General features: G+C 63.0%; 2 protein-coding genes across 25 annotated transcripts in view; one reads left to right on the top strand and one right to left on the bottom strand.

The window, feature by feature from the left end:
* The window catches only part of MRTFA (myocardin related transcription factor A), a 195,819-nt gene extending 182,528 nt beyond the window's left edge, over positions 1-13,291 (top strand). For 7 of the 12 annotated variants that reach the window (XM_089920040.1, XM_089920035.1, XM_089920037.1 and 4 more), the window contains 9 exons: positions 2,070-2,245; positions 2,736-2,867; positions 5,074-5,327; positions 5,569-5,740; positions 6,767-7,993; positions 8,436-8,531; positions 8,931-9,083; positions 9,400-9,460; positions 11,760-13,291. In XM_089920040.1, the coding sequence (XP_089776166.1) occupies positions 2,070-2,245; positions 2,736-2,867; positions 5,074-5,327; positions 5,569-5,740; positions 6,767-7,993; positions 8,436-8,531; positions 8,931-9,083; positions 9,400-9,460; positions 11,760-12,259 (2,771 nt within the window). In that variant the 3' untranslated portion in view covers positions 12,260-13,291. Of the gene's footprint in view, positions 1-2,069; positions 2,246-2,735; positions 2,868-5,073; positions 5,328-5,568; positions 5,741-6,766; positions 7,994-8,435; positions 8,532-8,930; positions 9,084-9,399; positions 9,461-11,692 lie in introns of all 12 variants that reach the window. The other 5 variants (XM_022596559.2, XM_089920041.1, XM_022596558.2 and 2 more) reach the window with 4 other exon arrangements.
* A 186-nt stretch (positions 13,292-13,477) lies between these two features.
* The window catches only part of SGSM3 (small G protein signaling modulator 3), a 30,859-nt gene continuing 28,242 nt past the window's right edge, over positions 13,478-16,094 (bottom strand). For 7 of the 13 annotated variants that reach the window (XM_022596566.2, XM_089920042.1, XM_089920043.1 and 4 more), the window contains 7 exons: positions 15,773-15,925; positions 15,562-15,632; positions 15,366-15,414; positions 15,204-15,289; positions 14,366-14,488; positions 14,218-14,278; positions 13,478-13,913 (listed from right to left, as the gene is read on the bottom strand). In XM_022596566.2, coding sequence (XP_022452274.1) covers positions 13,755-13,913; positions 14,218-14,278; positions 14,366-14,488; positions 15,204-15,289; positions 15,366-15,414; positions 15,562-15,632; positions 15,773-15,925 — 702 coding nt within the window. In that variant the 3' untranslated portion in view covers positions 13,478-13,754. Of the gene's footprint in view, positions 14,009-14,217; positions 14,279-14,365; positions 14,489-15,203; positions 15,290-15,365; positions 15,415-15,561; positions 15,633-15,772; positions 15,926-16,094 lie in introns of those variants that run through there. The other 6 variants (XM_089920052.1, XM_089920047.1, XM_089920048.1 and 3 more) reach the window with 3 other exon arrangements.

Raw genomic sequence — 16,094 nt, 5'->3', positions numbered from 1 at the left:
TGAAGGGCCCGGCACAGTCCTGGGCGCCCAGGGAGACTCGGGGAAGGGCTGCTGCTGTTTGCAGTGACGTTCGTTACAGACCAGCTGGCGGCTCTGTCGTGGACAGTGTAGGACAGCGGTGTGTGGCAGGGGCAGCGAGAGCCCGTCCGAGATGGGCTTCTCTCAGGGATGCAGATGGCGGTGGGGCTGACGACACGTTTCGGGCCCACCTGGAGATCGAGTCAGTTTGCCAAGTAGAGAGGGTGCAGAGGGACATTCCGGGCAGAGGGGACAGCGGGGGCAGTGTGGCCTGGAGCCCTGGCGGAATACGGCTTGTTTGAGGCCCGGGAAGTAGCTTAGTTTGGAACGAGGTCATCACTGGTGACTGGGGAGAGAGGAGCATTCGCCGGCAGTGAGCGTGCAGGCCAAGGAGTGAGCAGGAGGCAAGGCAGTGGTGACAGCACACATGGTCCGTCTGTTCAGGAAGAGAGTGGAGAGGAGAGAGGGACATAGTGGTCAAGGAGGAGGCTTAGGGCTAAGAGGAAGGAGTCAGGGGAGAGGCTGAGGAGGTGGGGGATGGAGGGGGAGGCAGAGCGGGGTGTGCACCGGGATGGGAGGGGCTTCGCAGACGGCCTCCGTCTCCCAGACTGCACCACACACCTGCGGCCATCTGCTCACACACGCGCCACCAGCTGGTCGTTGGAGTCATGGCCGGCCTCCCCTCAGCATCCACGTTTCCCGCCAGCAGAGCAGCGGCTGGGCTCCAGGGTGCCTGGCCCGTGAACTCCGGCCGGGCAGGGCCCCATCCGGGCTGCCCTGGCTGCAGGAGAGAGGGGTGGGCCCCTCAGTGACCTGGCCTGACGGCCCTGGGGCCGCTGCAGTGTGGCCAGCAGCTTCCTCAGGCTGGGCTGAGGCGGGGGTGGACCCGCAGCTCCTCCGTCCTGAGTCCCAGTGTCCTGTGGCTGCTGTGCCATGGCAGGTCCCCTCTCTGGGAGCAGGAGACTGTGGGAGAGCACCTAGACCTAGCGTGACCGGCAAGAAGGGCCCACTGTCAGCGAGCTGCATCCTCTCCGCGCTCCTTGCGGGCCCCTGGGAGGGCGGGTGGGGGGTGGGGGACAAGCTCAGGGGCATCCTGCTGGGCCCTAGGGGCATAGGGCCTCGGGGCACGGCCCTGGAGCGGGGGAGGGTCTGCCGGGAGAGTGTTCCTCATCTGTGGTCTTCCCGCCGCAGCTGCGTCCCCGGCATGGCTGCCGGCTCACTTCTGCGCCGCTGCCTCATTCCCCCTGTGTGGACAGTGCCGGTGCAGAACAACTCCCCTGACCGTGCTGGTGGCAGTGTTGTGACAGGAGTTTTTTGAAGTACCCTGCCTGCCCCATCCCCTTCTTTCCTTCTCTCTGCATCTGGGATTCCAACGCTGGGTCCCTGCTTCTCCCGCCTCTCCCACCCAGCCTGGTCCCTGCCCCGGAGCGCAGGCCTGCCCCCAGGACGTGGGTCTCTGGGAGTCACTGGCTGCTGAAGGGAGGTCGCTGTCCTTCCACTGATCTGCTTCACCTGTGCAAGCAGGCGGCCCTTCTCCGCGAGGCTCTTCTGTCTGTTCCTCCTGGTCTTCGGGGAGTCGGGCAGCCCAGGGGAGGAGTTGCACCTGCATAGCTGTTACCCAAACTCCTTCCGTCCCTGATCGCAGGGTCCGTGAGCCTCTGGGAGAAGAGGAGAGTTTTGTGCAGCCACAGGATGGGAATAAAATGCCTTCAACAGCAGGGAAACAGGAGGTGGCAGGCTGTGGGGCGGGAGGGCAGACCCTGACTTGGAAGACTGAACGCAGGGCGGAGTTAAAAGCAAGGGGTTAACCATCAGGCCTTTCCCCACCAAGGGGAGTGCTCTGATGACCTGGTGGGACTGACTCTTCCTGGCCTTTGTTTCGGGTCATGATGACAAGCTTTCCTTGAGCTCTTTTGGACACAGGAGGCAGGTCGGCTGCTGGCCTCCTTCTCCAGCTGCTTGCTGGCGCCGCGGGGCCGCAGGGCAGGCGCCTCGCTGGGACAGCCTCTTCCCCTTTGCTGGAGGAGTCTCACCCTAGCCTTGGCTTTCAGTGGGCCAGGTGAACTACCCGAAAGTAGCAGACAGCTCTTCCTTTGATGAGGACAGCAGCGATGCCTTATCTCCTGAGCAGCCTGCCAGCCATGAGTCCCAGGGCTCGGTGCCGTCACCCCTGGAAGCCCGAGTCAGCGAGCTACTGCCCAGTGCCACCTCTGTGTCCCCCACTCAGGTGAGCTTGTCCACTACAGGTGCTTCCCCTGCTCAGGGGCCCCAGACCTACTGGAGCGGCCCAGAATGAGGTCCCTCGCTTGGGCCAGGTGGGACGGGGAAGCCAGAAGCTGCGGCGGTGGGCCCTCGTGGAGGACGCCGGCTGGGCAGCCTTGCAGTTAGATTCAGAGACCTCCCTGCTGCCCCATGTCTGCTCATTCAGAACAGCCACTTCTCCTGAGTGTGTTCAGTTCCGTAACATTTCACCACCCTCTGTCTTCCCCTTTTCTAGTTCCCTCTCCCCTTGCCACCCTGGAGGCTGCTCTTTTCATCCCTCTCGTCTTTGCCCGTCATTTGCCCCCTAACGGTGATGGCGTCCGAGGGGGTGACAGCCACCCACCTCCAGGCAGGGCAGGGCAGGGATGCACCACCGGCTGAAGCCTGGAGATGGCGCAGCTTCCAGGGCCTCGAGAAGGGGTGGGTGTGTCCTCACTTCCCCTCTTCTCTCCCAGGTCGTGTCTCAACTCCCCGTGGGCCCAGAGTCTGGAGAAACAGTCCTCCTGGCGGAGCAGCCTCCTCCGCCGCCCAGCCTCGCCAACGGAACCACGGTCGCCACCGCCAAGCCCCTCCCCACACTCATTAAGGTGCAGACCTCTAGCTGACCGCCCTCTCCTCTCCGTTCCCCTCTGAGTCCTGCCGTGACTCCGTCCCAGTGTGGGGAGTGGGGCTGGCTCTCTTCTCCTCCTGGTCCGGGACCAGCCGAGGTCACCACAGTGCTCTGGGAGATCTCCTGTTCTCTCCACGCACGCTGGCCGTCACAGCCGCAGCCACCGCTCACTGAACACAGCGGGCCAGGCTCTCACTCCTGCTCGCCCCAGGAAGACACGTCCACACGTCCCCTCTGTCCACTCGGAGCCTCGTGAGGCTATGACAGAACCGAGAAGTGAGGCGATGGGCCTGAGGTCACCCAGCCAGCTGTGCCGGGTGTTTGTTGTCACTCTCTTCCTCCAAGTCCTGACCTAAGATACCTGAAGGGACGGCATTTACCGTCAACCCCACGAGACGCCCATGGGGACCTTTGTGTGGGAACACGGTGCTGGACGCTGAGGTTAAGTTCAGCAGCATGAGGAGCCGGTGTCTGGTCCTCCCCGCCCAGCCGAGCTTTCTCCCTCGGCCTCTGGGACCTTGGCCCTGACTGCCACCCTCCATCCAGCCTGTGCTCCACGCCTGCTGGGCAGGTGCCCTTCCTTCCCGCTCGGCTTGCTTCCCATCTTGACTGATTCTCCAGTCCCGCCACACAGGCCCAGGCCCTGGCCTGGAGCCTCTGGCCGCCCACGTTCCTCTGCTGCGGCTCACAGCCTTAGCGAAGCCTCCCTGTGCCTCCGGGCGCTCCCAGGTGGTTGGCGGGGTCTCCGCGGCCCTCCCCTGTGGCGCCCCTGCCCCAGGCCTGCTCCTCCCGGTCAGTGGTGCCCTGGCGCTCTGATGGCTCCCGGCCGCTACCCCAGCAGCCGGCACCTCCCTTGCCTCTGCGGTCTATTCCTGATTGGCTGCAGATGTCTGAGGTTTTCTCTCCAAATTCCTCCCTCAGACCTGCTCCTCGTCACACGACTGGTGCCTTCCTTTGCCCACTCCCCGTTTGCGAGAACAGTGTATGTGTGTTTATCTAACTTCCTCTTTCCCGGTAGTGCCTCGGCCTCTGTCCCCGCTCCCCAGCCCTGCCACGGGCTCTCCTCCAAGCTGAGCCCCCAGCTGCCTCAGACCTGCCTCAGGTCGCACTCCTCTCTCTGGTGGCTTTCCCTGGGCTCCCGTCTTCTTCCCTTTCAGTGGGGTGCTCCCGGGCTGCCCTCGGCCTCTTTCTCGCACCCTCAGCCTTGCCGGGGCCTCTCAGCGGACCCCTCTCCCTCCTCTCGGGTGCTCTCCGGTCCCAGCAGCCCCGCGCCTTCTCCCCCACTCTCCCTACCCTGGCCAACCGGCACCTCTTCCCGACTTCTGCGAAGGGGCCACCGTTGTCACGCTGTTGCCGAAGCTCAAAACCGTGACCTTGTAGCCACTCGGCTGCCACACGCGCTGTTGTCCCTTCTCCCTCTAGTCAGTCACCTCCTTGTCCCTTCTCCCTCTAGTCAGTCACCTCCTTCCACATCCCGTCAGTGCCCACGGCGCCCTGGTCAGACCCCCGCTGAGCCCCGCATCGAGTCTCCACCCTTCCGCCTGCCGTTCTCTGCTCAGAAGCCGCGAGGCCCTCCTTGCTCCTTCCCCAGCACTCAGCGCCCTGCTCACTCTTGCCCACACCCCCTCCACCCTCCTCACCCGGGAGACGGCCTCCCTGTGTGCCGGCCGCCCCGTCAGTGAATGGACGTGAGCTTCTGAGGTCCAGGGTTCGGATCCCAGCTCCTTCGCGCAGCGAGGTCCCAGTCACTGTGCGGCCTCGAGCGCGTGGCTTCCCTGAGCCTCTTTCTTCCCTTTCGAGTCGACGGGCCGGTTCCTGGGGAGGCAGGGTTTTTGCAGGTCTGTGTGACGCGGCTTTTGTAAAGCGCCCAGTGTGGGCTGCGCGAGCTCCGTAGAACAGCTCTTTTCACCTCGTCGTCCTGTTTACTCTGTGCTCAGGGTCACAGGGAGGCTGCCTGGCCTGTGCACTGGGGCTAGAAGCTCTTTTAAGAGCAGAGCCAGTCACAAGCCCCGCCCCCCATCGCCCTCACCCCCTCCCTGGACACTCCCGGGCACTGAGGAGGCCTCTGCTTTGGGAGGGGTGCCATTTGGCAGGGAGCGTGGACAGGGCAGGGTGGGCAGCGGGGCCTTTCCGGAAGCCACTTGGCTGCCCCTGACAGCGCACTCTGTCTCCTGTGCCCGCAGCAAAGCCAACCCAAGTCTGCCAGTGAGAAGTCGCAGCGCAGCAAGAAGGCCAAGGAGCTGAAGCCGAAGGTGAAGAAGCTCAAGTATCACCAGTACATCCCCCCGGACCAGAAGCAGGACAAGGGGGCGCCCCCCATGGACTCCTCCTACGCCAGGATCCTGCAGCAGCAGCAGCTCTTCCTGCAGCTCCAGATCCTCAATCAGCAGCAGCAGCAGCACTACAACTACCAGACCATCCTGCCCGCCCCGCCCAAGTAGGCCCGGCCTGCCCCCGCCACGCGCCCCCCACCCCTACACCCCCCCACCCCCCCCCCCCGCCCACAGGCACCGGGACGGCCAGATGCGGGCAGCCCTGACGTGAAAGGACCCTTTGGTCCTGGTCCTGCGGGAGTGCTCTGTGGGCGGGGCCCTTGCCCCTTGCTCCTCTCCATCCGGCCTGCAGAGGCCTAGGGCGAGACCTGGCGGGGGCTCATTCCTGTCCTTTCTTCCTCTCAGGCCAGCAGGGGAGGCTCTGGGAAGCGGTGGGGCCCCCCTGACGCGCAGCCTTTCCGCTACCAGCAGCAGCTCCGGCTCGGGCGCCCCTGGGCCCAGTGGGCTGGTACGTCAGAACAGCACCTCGTTGACTGGCAAGCCTGGGGCCCTGCCTGCCAACCTGGACGACATGAAGGTAAGTGGTTGCACACTTCCCCCTGGAGGCCTTGTGCCGTCGCCAGCCTGGCCTCTCGTGGGGGCGGTCAGGTGCTCGGTCTCAGGCAGGGGAGGCGGCCGGCCCAGGACCACGGCTGCAGGAGGCAGAGCAGAGCTCCAGCAGAGGCACCTGGAACCTGCTCTGAGGCCCTGGTCATCCGTGGCATTAGCCTTGTCATCGTGGTCATCGTCATTAACGACGCCAGCCAGTATCTGTCAAGGGCCGCAGGGCTTACGGAGCACTTGTGCACCTCTCGTTTTCCTCAGCCTCTACAGTGCAGTGTGAGAAACAGGGAGTGTTACCCCGGCTTAAGGATGAGCAAGCAGAGGCGTCGAGGGATAGAGAGGTTTGCCTGAGGTCATGGGTCCGGCCGGCAGTACAGCCAGGGTTCAGACTCAGGGCTCCATTACAGCACCCACCCTTTCCATGCGGCCAGCTACTGTCCTGCTGAATCTGCTCTACAAGTGCTGTGTTGGCCTGGGAGAGAGCAGCCCACACTTGGGCCACAGGCTGCACTCGTGCCCTGGGCTTTGGAGGGCGGGAGACGCCCCAGGCCTGGCCTGTTTTCTCTGCCCTGATCAGAAAGGGGAGTGGATCACATTCTCCCTGGAGAGTTTGTCCTCTGAACCAGTCTGCTCCCTCCTCAGTCATGACAGGGATCCTAGCAAGGTACAGCCCTTTTGGGGGGAGCTGGACACGGGCCTCAGAGTCCCTCAGACCCGGCTCTAACCCCTAGCTCTGCCCATCACCAGCTGTGTGATCCTGAAGAAGTTATTTCACTTTCATGAGCTCCGTTTCCTCATCTGTAAAATCCAGTCAATTAAGTATTTACCGAGCACAAGGCACCATGCCCCCGGTGTGAGGACGGCGAGGAGGAGGGGGCCAGCCTGGCAGATGCACGTCTCGCCCCCCAGGGCTGTGGGAGGGTCAGGTGGTTGATACATCTGAAGTGGCCAGTGGGGTCCAGACAGAGGAGGACTGCCCGGACTCTCCACCCCCTTGCAGGTGGCAGAGCTGAAGCAGGAGCTGAAGTTGCGGTCACTGCCCGTCTCGGGCACCAAGACAGACCTAATTGAGCGCCTGCGCGCCTACCAGGAGCAAATCAGTCCCGCCGCTGGAGCACCCAAGGGCCCCGCCGCTGCCTCCATCCTGCCCAAGGCTGGCGAGGTGGTGGTAGCCTTCCCTGCTGCTCGGCTAAGCACGGGGCCCACCCTGGTGGCAGCGGGCCTGGCCCCGGCTGAGGTGGTGGTGGCCACGGTGACCAGCAATGGAGTGGTGAAGTTTGGCAGCACGGGCTCCACGCCCCCTGTGTCTCCCACCCCCTCAGAGCGTTCACTGCTCAGCACAGGCGACGAGAACTCCACGCCTGGGGACACCTTTGGCGAGATGGTGACGTCGCCAGTGACCCAGCTCACCCTGCAGGCCTCGCCGCTGCAGATCCTTGTGAAGGAGGAGGGCCCCCGCGCTGGGTCCTGCTGTCTCAGCCCTGGGATGCGGGCAGAGCTGGAGGGGCGTGACAAGGACCAGATGCTGCAGGAAAAGGACAAGCAGATCGAGGAGCTGACCCGCATGCTCCGGCAGAAGCAGCAGCTGGTGGAGTGGCTCAGGCTGCAGCTGGAGCAGGAGAAGCGGGCCCAGCAGCCCACGCCAGCCCCTGCCCCTGCCCCGGCCCTGGTCACGCTTGGTGCCGCAGTGAAGCAGGAAAGCAGCCTTGCCAGCTGCCAGCTGAGCAGGCAGCCCCCGGGCCCCGATTGCCCCTTCAGCCCCAGCCTCGCGGGCCCCGCTGCCCCCCATGTAGACACTTGTACCCTGGGGCCCCCGCCCGTGGTGGTGAAGCAGGAAGCCGTGTTGCCCGAGCCTGAACCAGCCCCGGCCCTGGTCACGCTTGGTGCCGCAGTGAAGCAGGAAAGCAGCCTTGCCAGCTGCCAGCTGAGCAGGCAGCCCCCGGGCCCTGATCGCCCCTTCGGCCCCAGCCTCGCGGGCCCCGCTGCCCACCATGTAGACACTTGCACCCTGGTGCCCCCGGCCGTGGTGGTGAAGCAGGAAGCTGTGCTGCCCGAGCCTGAACCAGCCCCGGCCCCGCAGCTGCTTCTGGGCCCACAGGGCCCCAGCCTCATCAAGGGGGTCACACCTCCCACGCTCCTCACTGACTCCACAGGGACCCACCTTGTCCTCACCGTGACCAATAAGAATGCAGACAGCCCTGGCCTGGCCAGCGGGAGCCCCCAGCAGGTACCTGGGTGTGGGAGGGGCAGGAGCCCCAGGAGGGCGTGAAGGCACTCTTCATGACAGTGCCCTGTTCACCAGGTTCCCCCGTGGTCGGGCGGGTTATGCTCGCTTCCTTTAATCTTCCCTTCAACCCTCCGAAACTAGGGATCGCCATCCCGGTGTTACCCAGGAAGGTGCTCAGACTTGAAAAGGTTGAGGCACCTGTGTGAGGTCCCCAGCCTTGAGGGTGGGGCCACGAGGGCCTGCCCACTACTCTGGCGGTTGGCGTCAGAACCCTTCTGTGCCCGGCCGACGGCTCCTAAGCGGCCCCACCCGGGCCTGGCCACTCCTGCCCCTGCTCCGTGGGGTGGGACAGGCCCAGGGGAGGGTTGGGGAAGCCCCTCCTGGGATAGACTGAGGGCCGCCAGGCTGGACCTGATGCGAGCTCCACTCCTCTCCCCCTCAGAGAGGCCAGCTGTCCCCCACCAAGGTGACATTGGCAGCTGGCTCCCTGCTGCTGCCACCCTCGCAGCCCAGACCCTTCACTCAGCCTGGCCCACAGGTGAGGCTGCTCTAGGCTTTGTGTGGCCTCTCAGCCCTTCCGAGCTGGGGCTCGGGGCGGCAGTGACAGGACTCGGTTACTCAGGAAGGGACACAGGCCCCTGAGCATCCTCAGGCAGAAACTCCAGGGAGGAGAGGGGAAATTAGCCCAGAGACCCCCGCCCCCCCTGCCTCTGCCCCGTGTGGCTTGTACCAAGCCCTAGGGAGCCAGTCGCCCTCTGTAGGGTCAGAGGTCAGGGCCTCCTCCATCCCACATCCCTTCTTCCCCGGGGGCTTCCACGAAAGCTCTCCGAGAGCCAGTGCAGGTGGCAGAGCTGCCCGCCTTGCCTGCCTGGAGCGTGTAGGCCCTGGGCTGTTGCCCTCGCCCCAGCCACTGGTTCCCTCCCTTTCTCCTGTCTAGCTCTTGTCCCAGCCTGGCTCTCCAGCCCCTGGCCCCCCAGCCCAGAGGGACCTGGAGCACCTGCCACAGCCCCTTTTTGGGCCCCCCACTTCTCTGCCGAAGAAGGAGCCGCCTGGCTATGAGGAAGCTGTGAGCCAGCAGCCCAGACAGCAGGTAAAGAGGGTGGACCGGGGCCTGGCTGGGTGGGCGGCGCCTCGGCAGCTGGGCTGGGCTGGGCTGGGCTCCCACATTCCCCCGGGCCTGGCTGGAGGGTGGGGCAGGTAGGAGCCAGCCTCGCAGGTCAGAGAGGCCTTGGAGAGAAGCCGTCGGGCAGGAGTGAGTGTGGGCTCCGGGAGCCTGAGCACAGGCTGCCCGGCTCTGTGGGCCTGGCTGCTGGCTCAGGGCCACAAGGTAGGGTCTGTGCCCTGAGCCAGGCTGGGGGGCCTCTTGTTCTAGACTTCCATTTCATTTTCTTATTTTTGTGCCACAGGAAAATGGTTCCTCAAGCCAGCAGATGGATGACCTGTTTGACATTCTGATTCAGAGTGGAGGTAAAGTCCAGACCCACCGCTCTGCTCCCCGACCTCCTCTTTTCTTCACAGGTTGTCTCCATTCCTAGGCTGGTTGGTTATTGGGTTTGGTTTCATTCTTGAACACGATGCCCGGCAGGCCTGGTGCTTTGGATGCGTTAACGTGTGAGACGCGTCCCTTCTCCAAGGCCTGGGCAGGGACTCCCTGGGGTGCCGTCCTCGACACACGTTTGCCTCACCCTGACCTGCTGCGTGGCCGGCGCCGTGCCCGCAGCCCAGGGCGTAGCAGTGAGCAAGAGAGACGTTTGCCTCGGCGGGGCTTATAGCCCAGCGTGGGGAGATGAACGGTGAATGAAATAAGTAAATTATCGTATATGTCAGGTATTAGGAAAAGCCGGGACGGGAAGGGTCGCAGGTGCGAGGGGTGTCAGGGTCAGCCTCGCCGGGCAGGTGCAGTTTAGCCACAGGCATCATAGGGAGCTCCTCAGCCTGCAGGGCTGATGGGCACCCGGGGGCGGGGCGGGGGGGTGGGCGCTGGGCGGAAGCCCATGGGCTCTGGGTGACGCTGGAAGCCATAGCACAGCTTTGAGGGAAGGGTTGCCCCGCTGGAAGGGCAGGAGCAGGGAGGCAGGCGCGATGGTCCAGGCGCGAGCGGGGTGTGTGGGCTGGGAGGCAGTGGCGAAGCACAGAAGGGCTGGAACCTGGGTGTATCTTGGAGACAGCGCCAGTATGGTTTCCTCACGGCTTAGGTGTGTGGCGAGGGGACCCCAGGGCAGCCAAGGATGAGGCCGAGGGTGTGGGCCGGGGCGAGTGGCGGCCGCGTCGGTCACAGCCTCAGTCCCTAGACAGCTGAGTGGAGGGCCACATGGCCAGCCCAGGCAAGGTCTGGGCTGAGTCAGGAGTTTGGGAGTTGGCGTCTGGTCGGGGTGGGGGTGGCGTTTGGAGCAGTGAGGCAGGGCGAGCAGAGAGGGCGAGGTGGAGGCAGGGGCGCAAGCCAGTGAAGCTGAGCAGCGGGTGGAGGGTGGGAGTGCGCCCTTAAGAGGGTGACGTCCTGAGGCCGTGGGCTGCTGATGGGCGGTCAGGGAAGAGGAGGACCGAGATCCGGTCCCGGGCTGTGTTGTGGTGGCAGCTGGTGACCTCAGCCAGGGTGTTGCAGGGGGGCCATGGCCAGAGCCTGCTTGAAGCAGGTTGAAGAGGCTGGGGCTGTGGGAGACAGTTGGTCAGGCGTTTATACACTAATTCCCCATTCCTCCATCCCGCCCCCCGCCCCGTAACCTCTCTTCTCCTTCCTGTCTGTGAATTGATTATTCTAGATACCTTCTCTAAGTGGAATCATACACTATTTGTGCTTTTGTTTCTGGCTGGCTTCACTTAACGTAACACCCTCAAGGTTCTTCTGTGTTGTAGCTTGTATCAGAATTTCCTTCCTTTTTGTGGCTGAAGAGTATTCCATCGTGTGTATGTACCACATTGTGTTCAGCCCTTCATCCACTGGACATTTGGGTTGTTGCTACCTTTTGGCTATTGTGAGTAATGCTATATGAACACTGGTATCTGTTTGAATCTGTTTTCAGTTCTTTGGGGTACATACCCAGAAGTGGAATTGCTAGATCATATGGTCACATTCTGTATTTTAATTCTTGAGGAACCACAGAACTGTTTTCCACACAGCTGCGCCATCTTCATTCATACCAGCAACACACAAGCGTTCCAGTTGCTCCACATCCTCACCAACACTTATTTTCAAGAAAGTTTTTTGAAAATAGCCAGCCTCATAGTTGTGAAGTCACATATCTCACTGTGGTTTTGACTTGCATTTCCCTAATGAGTAATAACGTCGAGCATCTTTTCACGAGCTTATAGGCCACTTGAATATCGTCTGTTGGAGAGTTTGTCCATTTTTCAGTTGGATTTTGTTGAGTTCTAGGAGTTCTTTATTCTAGATATCATTTATCAGATAGTTTGCAGATTTCTTCTCCCATTCCAGGGGTTATCTTACTTGTTTTAATTTTTTTGAAGTATAGTTGCTGTGCAGTCTTTTCAGTCTTGATAGTGACCTTTGATGTGCAGAAGTTTTAAATTGTTATGTAGTCTAGTTTATTTTTTCTTCCATTGCCTGTGCCTTTGGTGTTATAACTAAGAAATCATTAAATCCAGTGTCATGAAGATGTTCCCTTCTAAGAGTTTTGTAGTTTTGGCTCCTAAATTTAGATCTTTGACCCATTTTGAGTTATTTTTTGTATGTGGTGTAAGGTGGGGTCCCAACTGCAGGTCATCGTCAGGCTGGTTTCAGACACCCACTCACTTTCTTGATTGGCAGAGATCTCAGCAGATTTCAAGGAGCCAGGGAAAGAGAAGTCTCCCCCGACAGCAGCCTGCGGGTCACCCCTGGCCGCACAGCCGTCACCATCCGCCGAGCTCCCTCAGGCTGTCCCCCCTCCATCCGGCTCGCCGGCCCTCCCTGGGCGCCTGGAGGACTTCCTGGAGAGCAGCACAGGGCTGCCCCTGCTGACCGGCGGGCACGAGGGGCCAGAGCCCCTCTCCCTCATCGACGACCTTCACAGCCAGATGCTGAGCAGCTCTGCCATCCTGGACCACCCCCCCTCCCCCATGGACACTTCAGAATTGCACTTTGCGCCTGAGCCCAGTGGTGTGGGCCTGGACCTGGCCGATGGCCACCTGGATGGCATGGACTGGCTGGAGCTGTCGTCGGGTGGGCCGGTGCTCAGCCTTGCCCCGAGCACCACAGCCCCCAGCCTCTTCTCCACGGACTTCCTCGACGGCCACGACTTGCAGCTACACTGGGATTCCTGCTTGTAGCTCTGGGGCTGCAGAGCCGGGGGCTGGGAGGGCTGGAAAGTCGGAGACCTCGGGAACCCAAGGGAGTTGAGCGCTCTCTTGCCTGATGCAGCCTCTCCACGTGGTCATGAGTCCTGACAATCACAGGCCCTGCTTTCCCCTCCGTGGGAGGCCGGAGGAGGGTGTCCCCACACCTGGCTCTGGCTCACCAAGGAGAAGAGCTTCCAAGAAGCAGCTCTGGGTCCCACCCTGGGGTTTCAGAGGACTGGATGGGCCAGGGGCTTCTATTTGACCTCCTTTTGTGAGGTCGGGGTGCACCTGTCTGCTGCAGTTTGCTCAGGAGGTGAGGCTGAGGCAGGGCAAGGGGTGCATGTCCTTCCTTCTCTTCCCCTTCCCTGCAAGGGAAGGAACTGGCTGGGCCTCTACCTCACCACCCTCTTGATGCCAACACCACCGACCCAGGCTTCCCGGGAGGGGGGCTCCCTGCCATTTTAGTGTCTTGGTGTAGTGTAACCATTTAGTGGTTGGTGGCAAACGTTTTCTGTACAGGTGTATATACCTCTATATTATATATCGCCATACATATATACACATATATCTTGGGGGGCGGGTGGGAGGTGAATGCAGCCCCCCACCCCCGGTTCTACTCTGTGCACACGGAAGGGCCTGAAGCCACCGCTCCCGGGGCTGAACACAGCTTACCCTGGCCCCACCCATCACTTGTATCTGACACGTATAGACGCCTCGTCACAGCCTGTGCCGCACCTGTCCTGCTTCCTGCTCCTTATCAGTGCCACGAGGGCAGAGGTGCTTCCTGGCCCCCTGCCCACATTCCCTCCCGCTGCCTCACTGCAGCCACCACGGCCCTGGGACAGCAGTGGAGCCAGAGGTGGCCCTCAAGCTATGGCCTCCTCCTGCCCTGGGGCCTGGCCTCCCTTCTGGCCTTCTGGCCGTTGTCATTCACAGGGGATCAGGGATGGAGTCACCAGAACCAGTTCTGGGACAGAGGTGGGAAAGCTGTGTGAACTTTTTAAAATAAAAACGAAAACCCCGCCTGTTAGTCCATCTCCATGGAATGGAAGGGGGTCAATCCATGGAAGGGAAGAGGGGGGGTGCCGCGCTGTGATCCTGACTGCACCTCCCCGTGAGACCACCTCCCATCCCTGGCTGTGCCTCCCATCCCTGGCTGTGCATTCGGGACCACGCGCAGCTGGCTAGACAGAAGGTGGGAGAGGTGCGTCTCAAAGACAGTTTATTTGTAAATCAAAGAGGCTGGGGAGCCTTCAGCCTCCCCACCCTCCTCTGAGCAAAACCTGACAGAAGAGAGGTGGCGCTCCACCTCCCAAGGTTTTTGTTCAGCACAGCAAGCCTGGGGCCTCTGGTAAAGACCCTGGCAGGGCAGAGCCCTCCCCGGGGTGCTGAGAGTAACAGGCTGAGCCGGGCCCCCACCTTCTGCTCCTGCCACCTGCTGCCCTCCACCAGCACTCTAGCACCCAGGGCGGTGTCCCCGGACTCCCTACCACGGTGCCCAGCCAGAGCTCCCGAGAGTGTCCTCCCCTCGACCTTGCAGCTTGGGGTGGCCCCGAGGCTGGCCAGCGCCGGGCTGTTCTCTTCTTGCTTGAGGAAGGGGCTTGGTAGCCAAGGGGTCTGGAGAGGCCTGGATGTGACAGGGTCCCTGGAGGAAGAGCATCACCCGTCTATGTCCCAGCTGAAAAGGTGGTGCTTCACCAGCATGTCCTGGACGCCCTCCTTCAGGGGCTGCTTCTCCTCCTGCACAGGAACAGCCCTCCTGTCATGGCTGCAGGGCACACCACAGGGCCCAAGGGGCCAGAGTGGTCCTCACAGGCGACACCGGCACTCAGGGCCCCCACGAGGCCTGCCTCAGCACCCACACATCTGGGGGGGACCCGCCAGCACGAACACCCACACTGCCCCACCCCCCCCATCCCCCCTGGGGAAGGCAGGACCCGACCACCCACCTCTCTCTTGGCAGGAAGTTCCCAGTCTTGGGAGAGGCTAAAGGCAAAGCAGCAAAGGACCCTGGAGGCGGAGGGAGAGGGAGGCCGTCAGCGGCTGCAGGGGGCTCGGCCCGCCCCTCGGCCCACCCCCGGGGCGGGGCCTCCTCACCGCAGCTCGCACTTGATCTGGACCCAGCCGGGGCTGCGCAGGAAGGACCAGGGCTGGTACCACTTCTCCACGGTGGGCAGGCTGGAGCAGAGCACCTCCAGCCACAGGTGCAGGACCTGCTCACTGGCCACAGGCAGGGCGGGGTCGGGGGCGGCTCCAGGCAGAGGGTCCTGCCCTCCCGCACCCACCGCACTGGGCCACCCCCCGCTCCAGGGCCCCCTCCATCCGCACCCCCAACCTCCCTCCGCTTGGTGGCCTATGCAGGTGACCCTGCCTCCTTCCCTCTCAGCTACTCTGGCTTCTCCACATGGGGAGATGTGCCCAGGGGCCCAAGGTCCCTGTGGCCCCCACTCCCCTCGGTCCTGTGTCTGAGACTCGGCCACCACCACCCCGGGCCCTGGGGCCTCAGTCCCGCCGGTCAGCCGGGGAGAGACACGCCCGCTCGCTGGCCGGTGGGCCCACGGCATGTTCCGAGCAGGTCTCGGGGACCCCTGCCTCGCCTCTCCAGGTCAGAGCAGCCTGGAGGCCGCCCCTCTGCTGTGTGGCAAGTGCAGAAACACCGCGCTCAGCCTGGCCAAGGTCCGAGCCTCGCACAAGCCTGCAACCCCTCCGGCAGGCGCCCCTCCCTAGTTTGCAGCTGCATCCCTGATGAGCCTTCACTGCTCACCTTGCTGAAATCTGTGCTCCCCAAAACCCGAGCGCCAGCCCCCCGCCCCAAGCACTGGCTGGTCTCATGCTCGAAGAAGGGCTTCGGGAGCCACCCTGGCCGTCTTCCACCTCCGTCTGCCCAGCTTAGGCCCCCCCGCGGCCCCCACTCAGCAGCGGTGCAGACACTCACTTGAGCCCCACGCAGATGAGGGAGCGGAGCTTGACGTCCATTTGTGCGTGTGCAGCGTCATGGGTCACGTTAACGGACTGCACGGCCTGGAGGGCACAGCTGTCGCTCAGGTGTCCCCAGCTCCCAACCCTGAAGGCCTGTCCCGCCCACGGCCCTGCTTACCCGGTAGAGCAGCTCCTCTGGGGTCAGGACTTTGCCATCTTCATCCAACCTGAAAGGGGGGACCAAAGCTGCCAGTGCTGCCCTGGTGGGCTCGGACCGCTCCCTCTCCCTCCTCCACCCCCAGCCCCAGGCTGCCAGGTGACCCTACCAGGAGGATGACCCTGCCAGGAGGACACCGAGGCCAGGGCAGGGTTACCTGTACGTCTTACACAGCACTAGGCGCGAATACACCGAGTCGAAGTCTCTCTCAACCTCCCGGCCCGCCGCCTGGGGGGCAGGGTGAGCGTCGGGCAATGGGGTAGGTACCAGGTCAAAGCCACAGAGTCCAACTGAGTTCAGGTCACCACCCCACCAGCTCCTGCCACCAGCTCCGCAGGGCACAGGGGCTCAGGGAAAAGGACTCTCACCTCCTCGATGAACAGCCAGGGGTGGCAGGCGCCCCCAAGCAGGGAAGGCTTCTTCAGTCCGTGTTCAAACAGGGCCTTCAGGGCCGGGCAGAGGGTCCCTCGCACGAGGTCCGTGACCCCCTCTGTCACAGAATCGTCCCCCGCGATGGAGTACTGAGGGTGGAGGACGGGGTCTGAGACGCCCCAGCCAGCCCCTCCCTGTCCTCACAGCCACTGCCACAAGCCACACGCAATCGGGACGCAGGCCCTGCAAGGAGGGTGCAGGCCTCACGGGGCAGAGGCAGCAGCGGCTCCGGGGACGGGCCTGCCTCGTGTGTACCCT

The sequence above is a fragment of the Delphinapterus leucas genome, chromosome 11 (assembly GCF_059928025.1).
Source record: "Delphinapterus leucas isolate spDelLeu-1000000601 "Yukka" chromosome 11, BTC_Dleu_Yukka2, whole genome shotgun sequence".
Lineage (NCBI taxonomy): Eukaryota > Metazoa > Chordata > Mammalia > Artiodactyla > Monodontidae > Delphinapterus > Delphinapterus leucas.
This window is presented reverse-complemented; position numbering and strand designations above follow the sequence as displayed.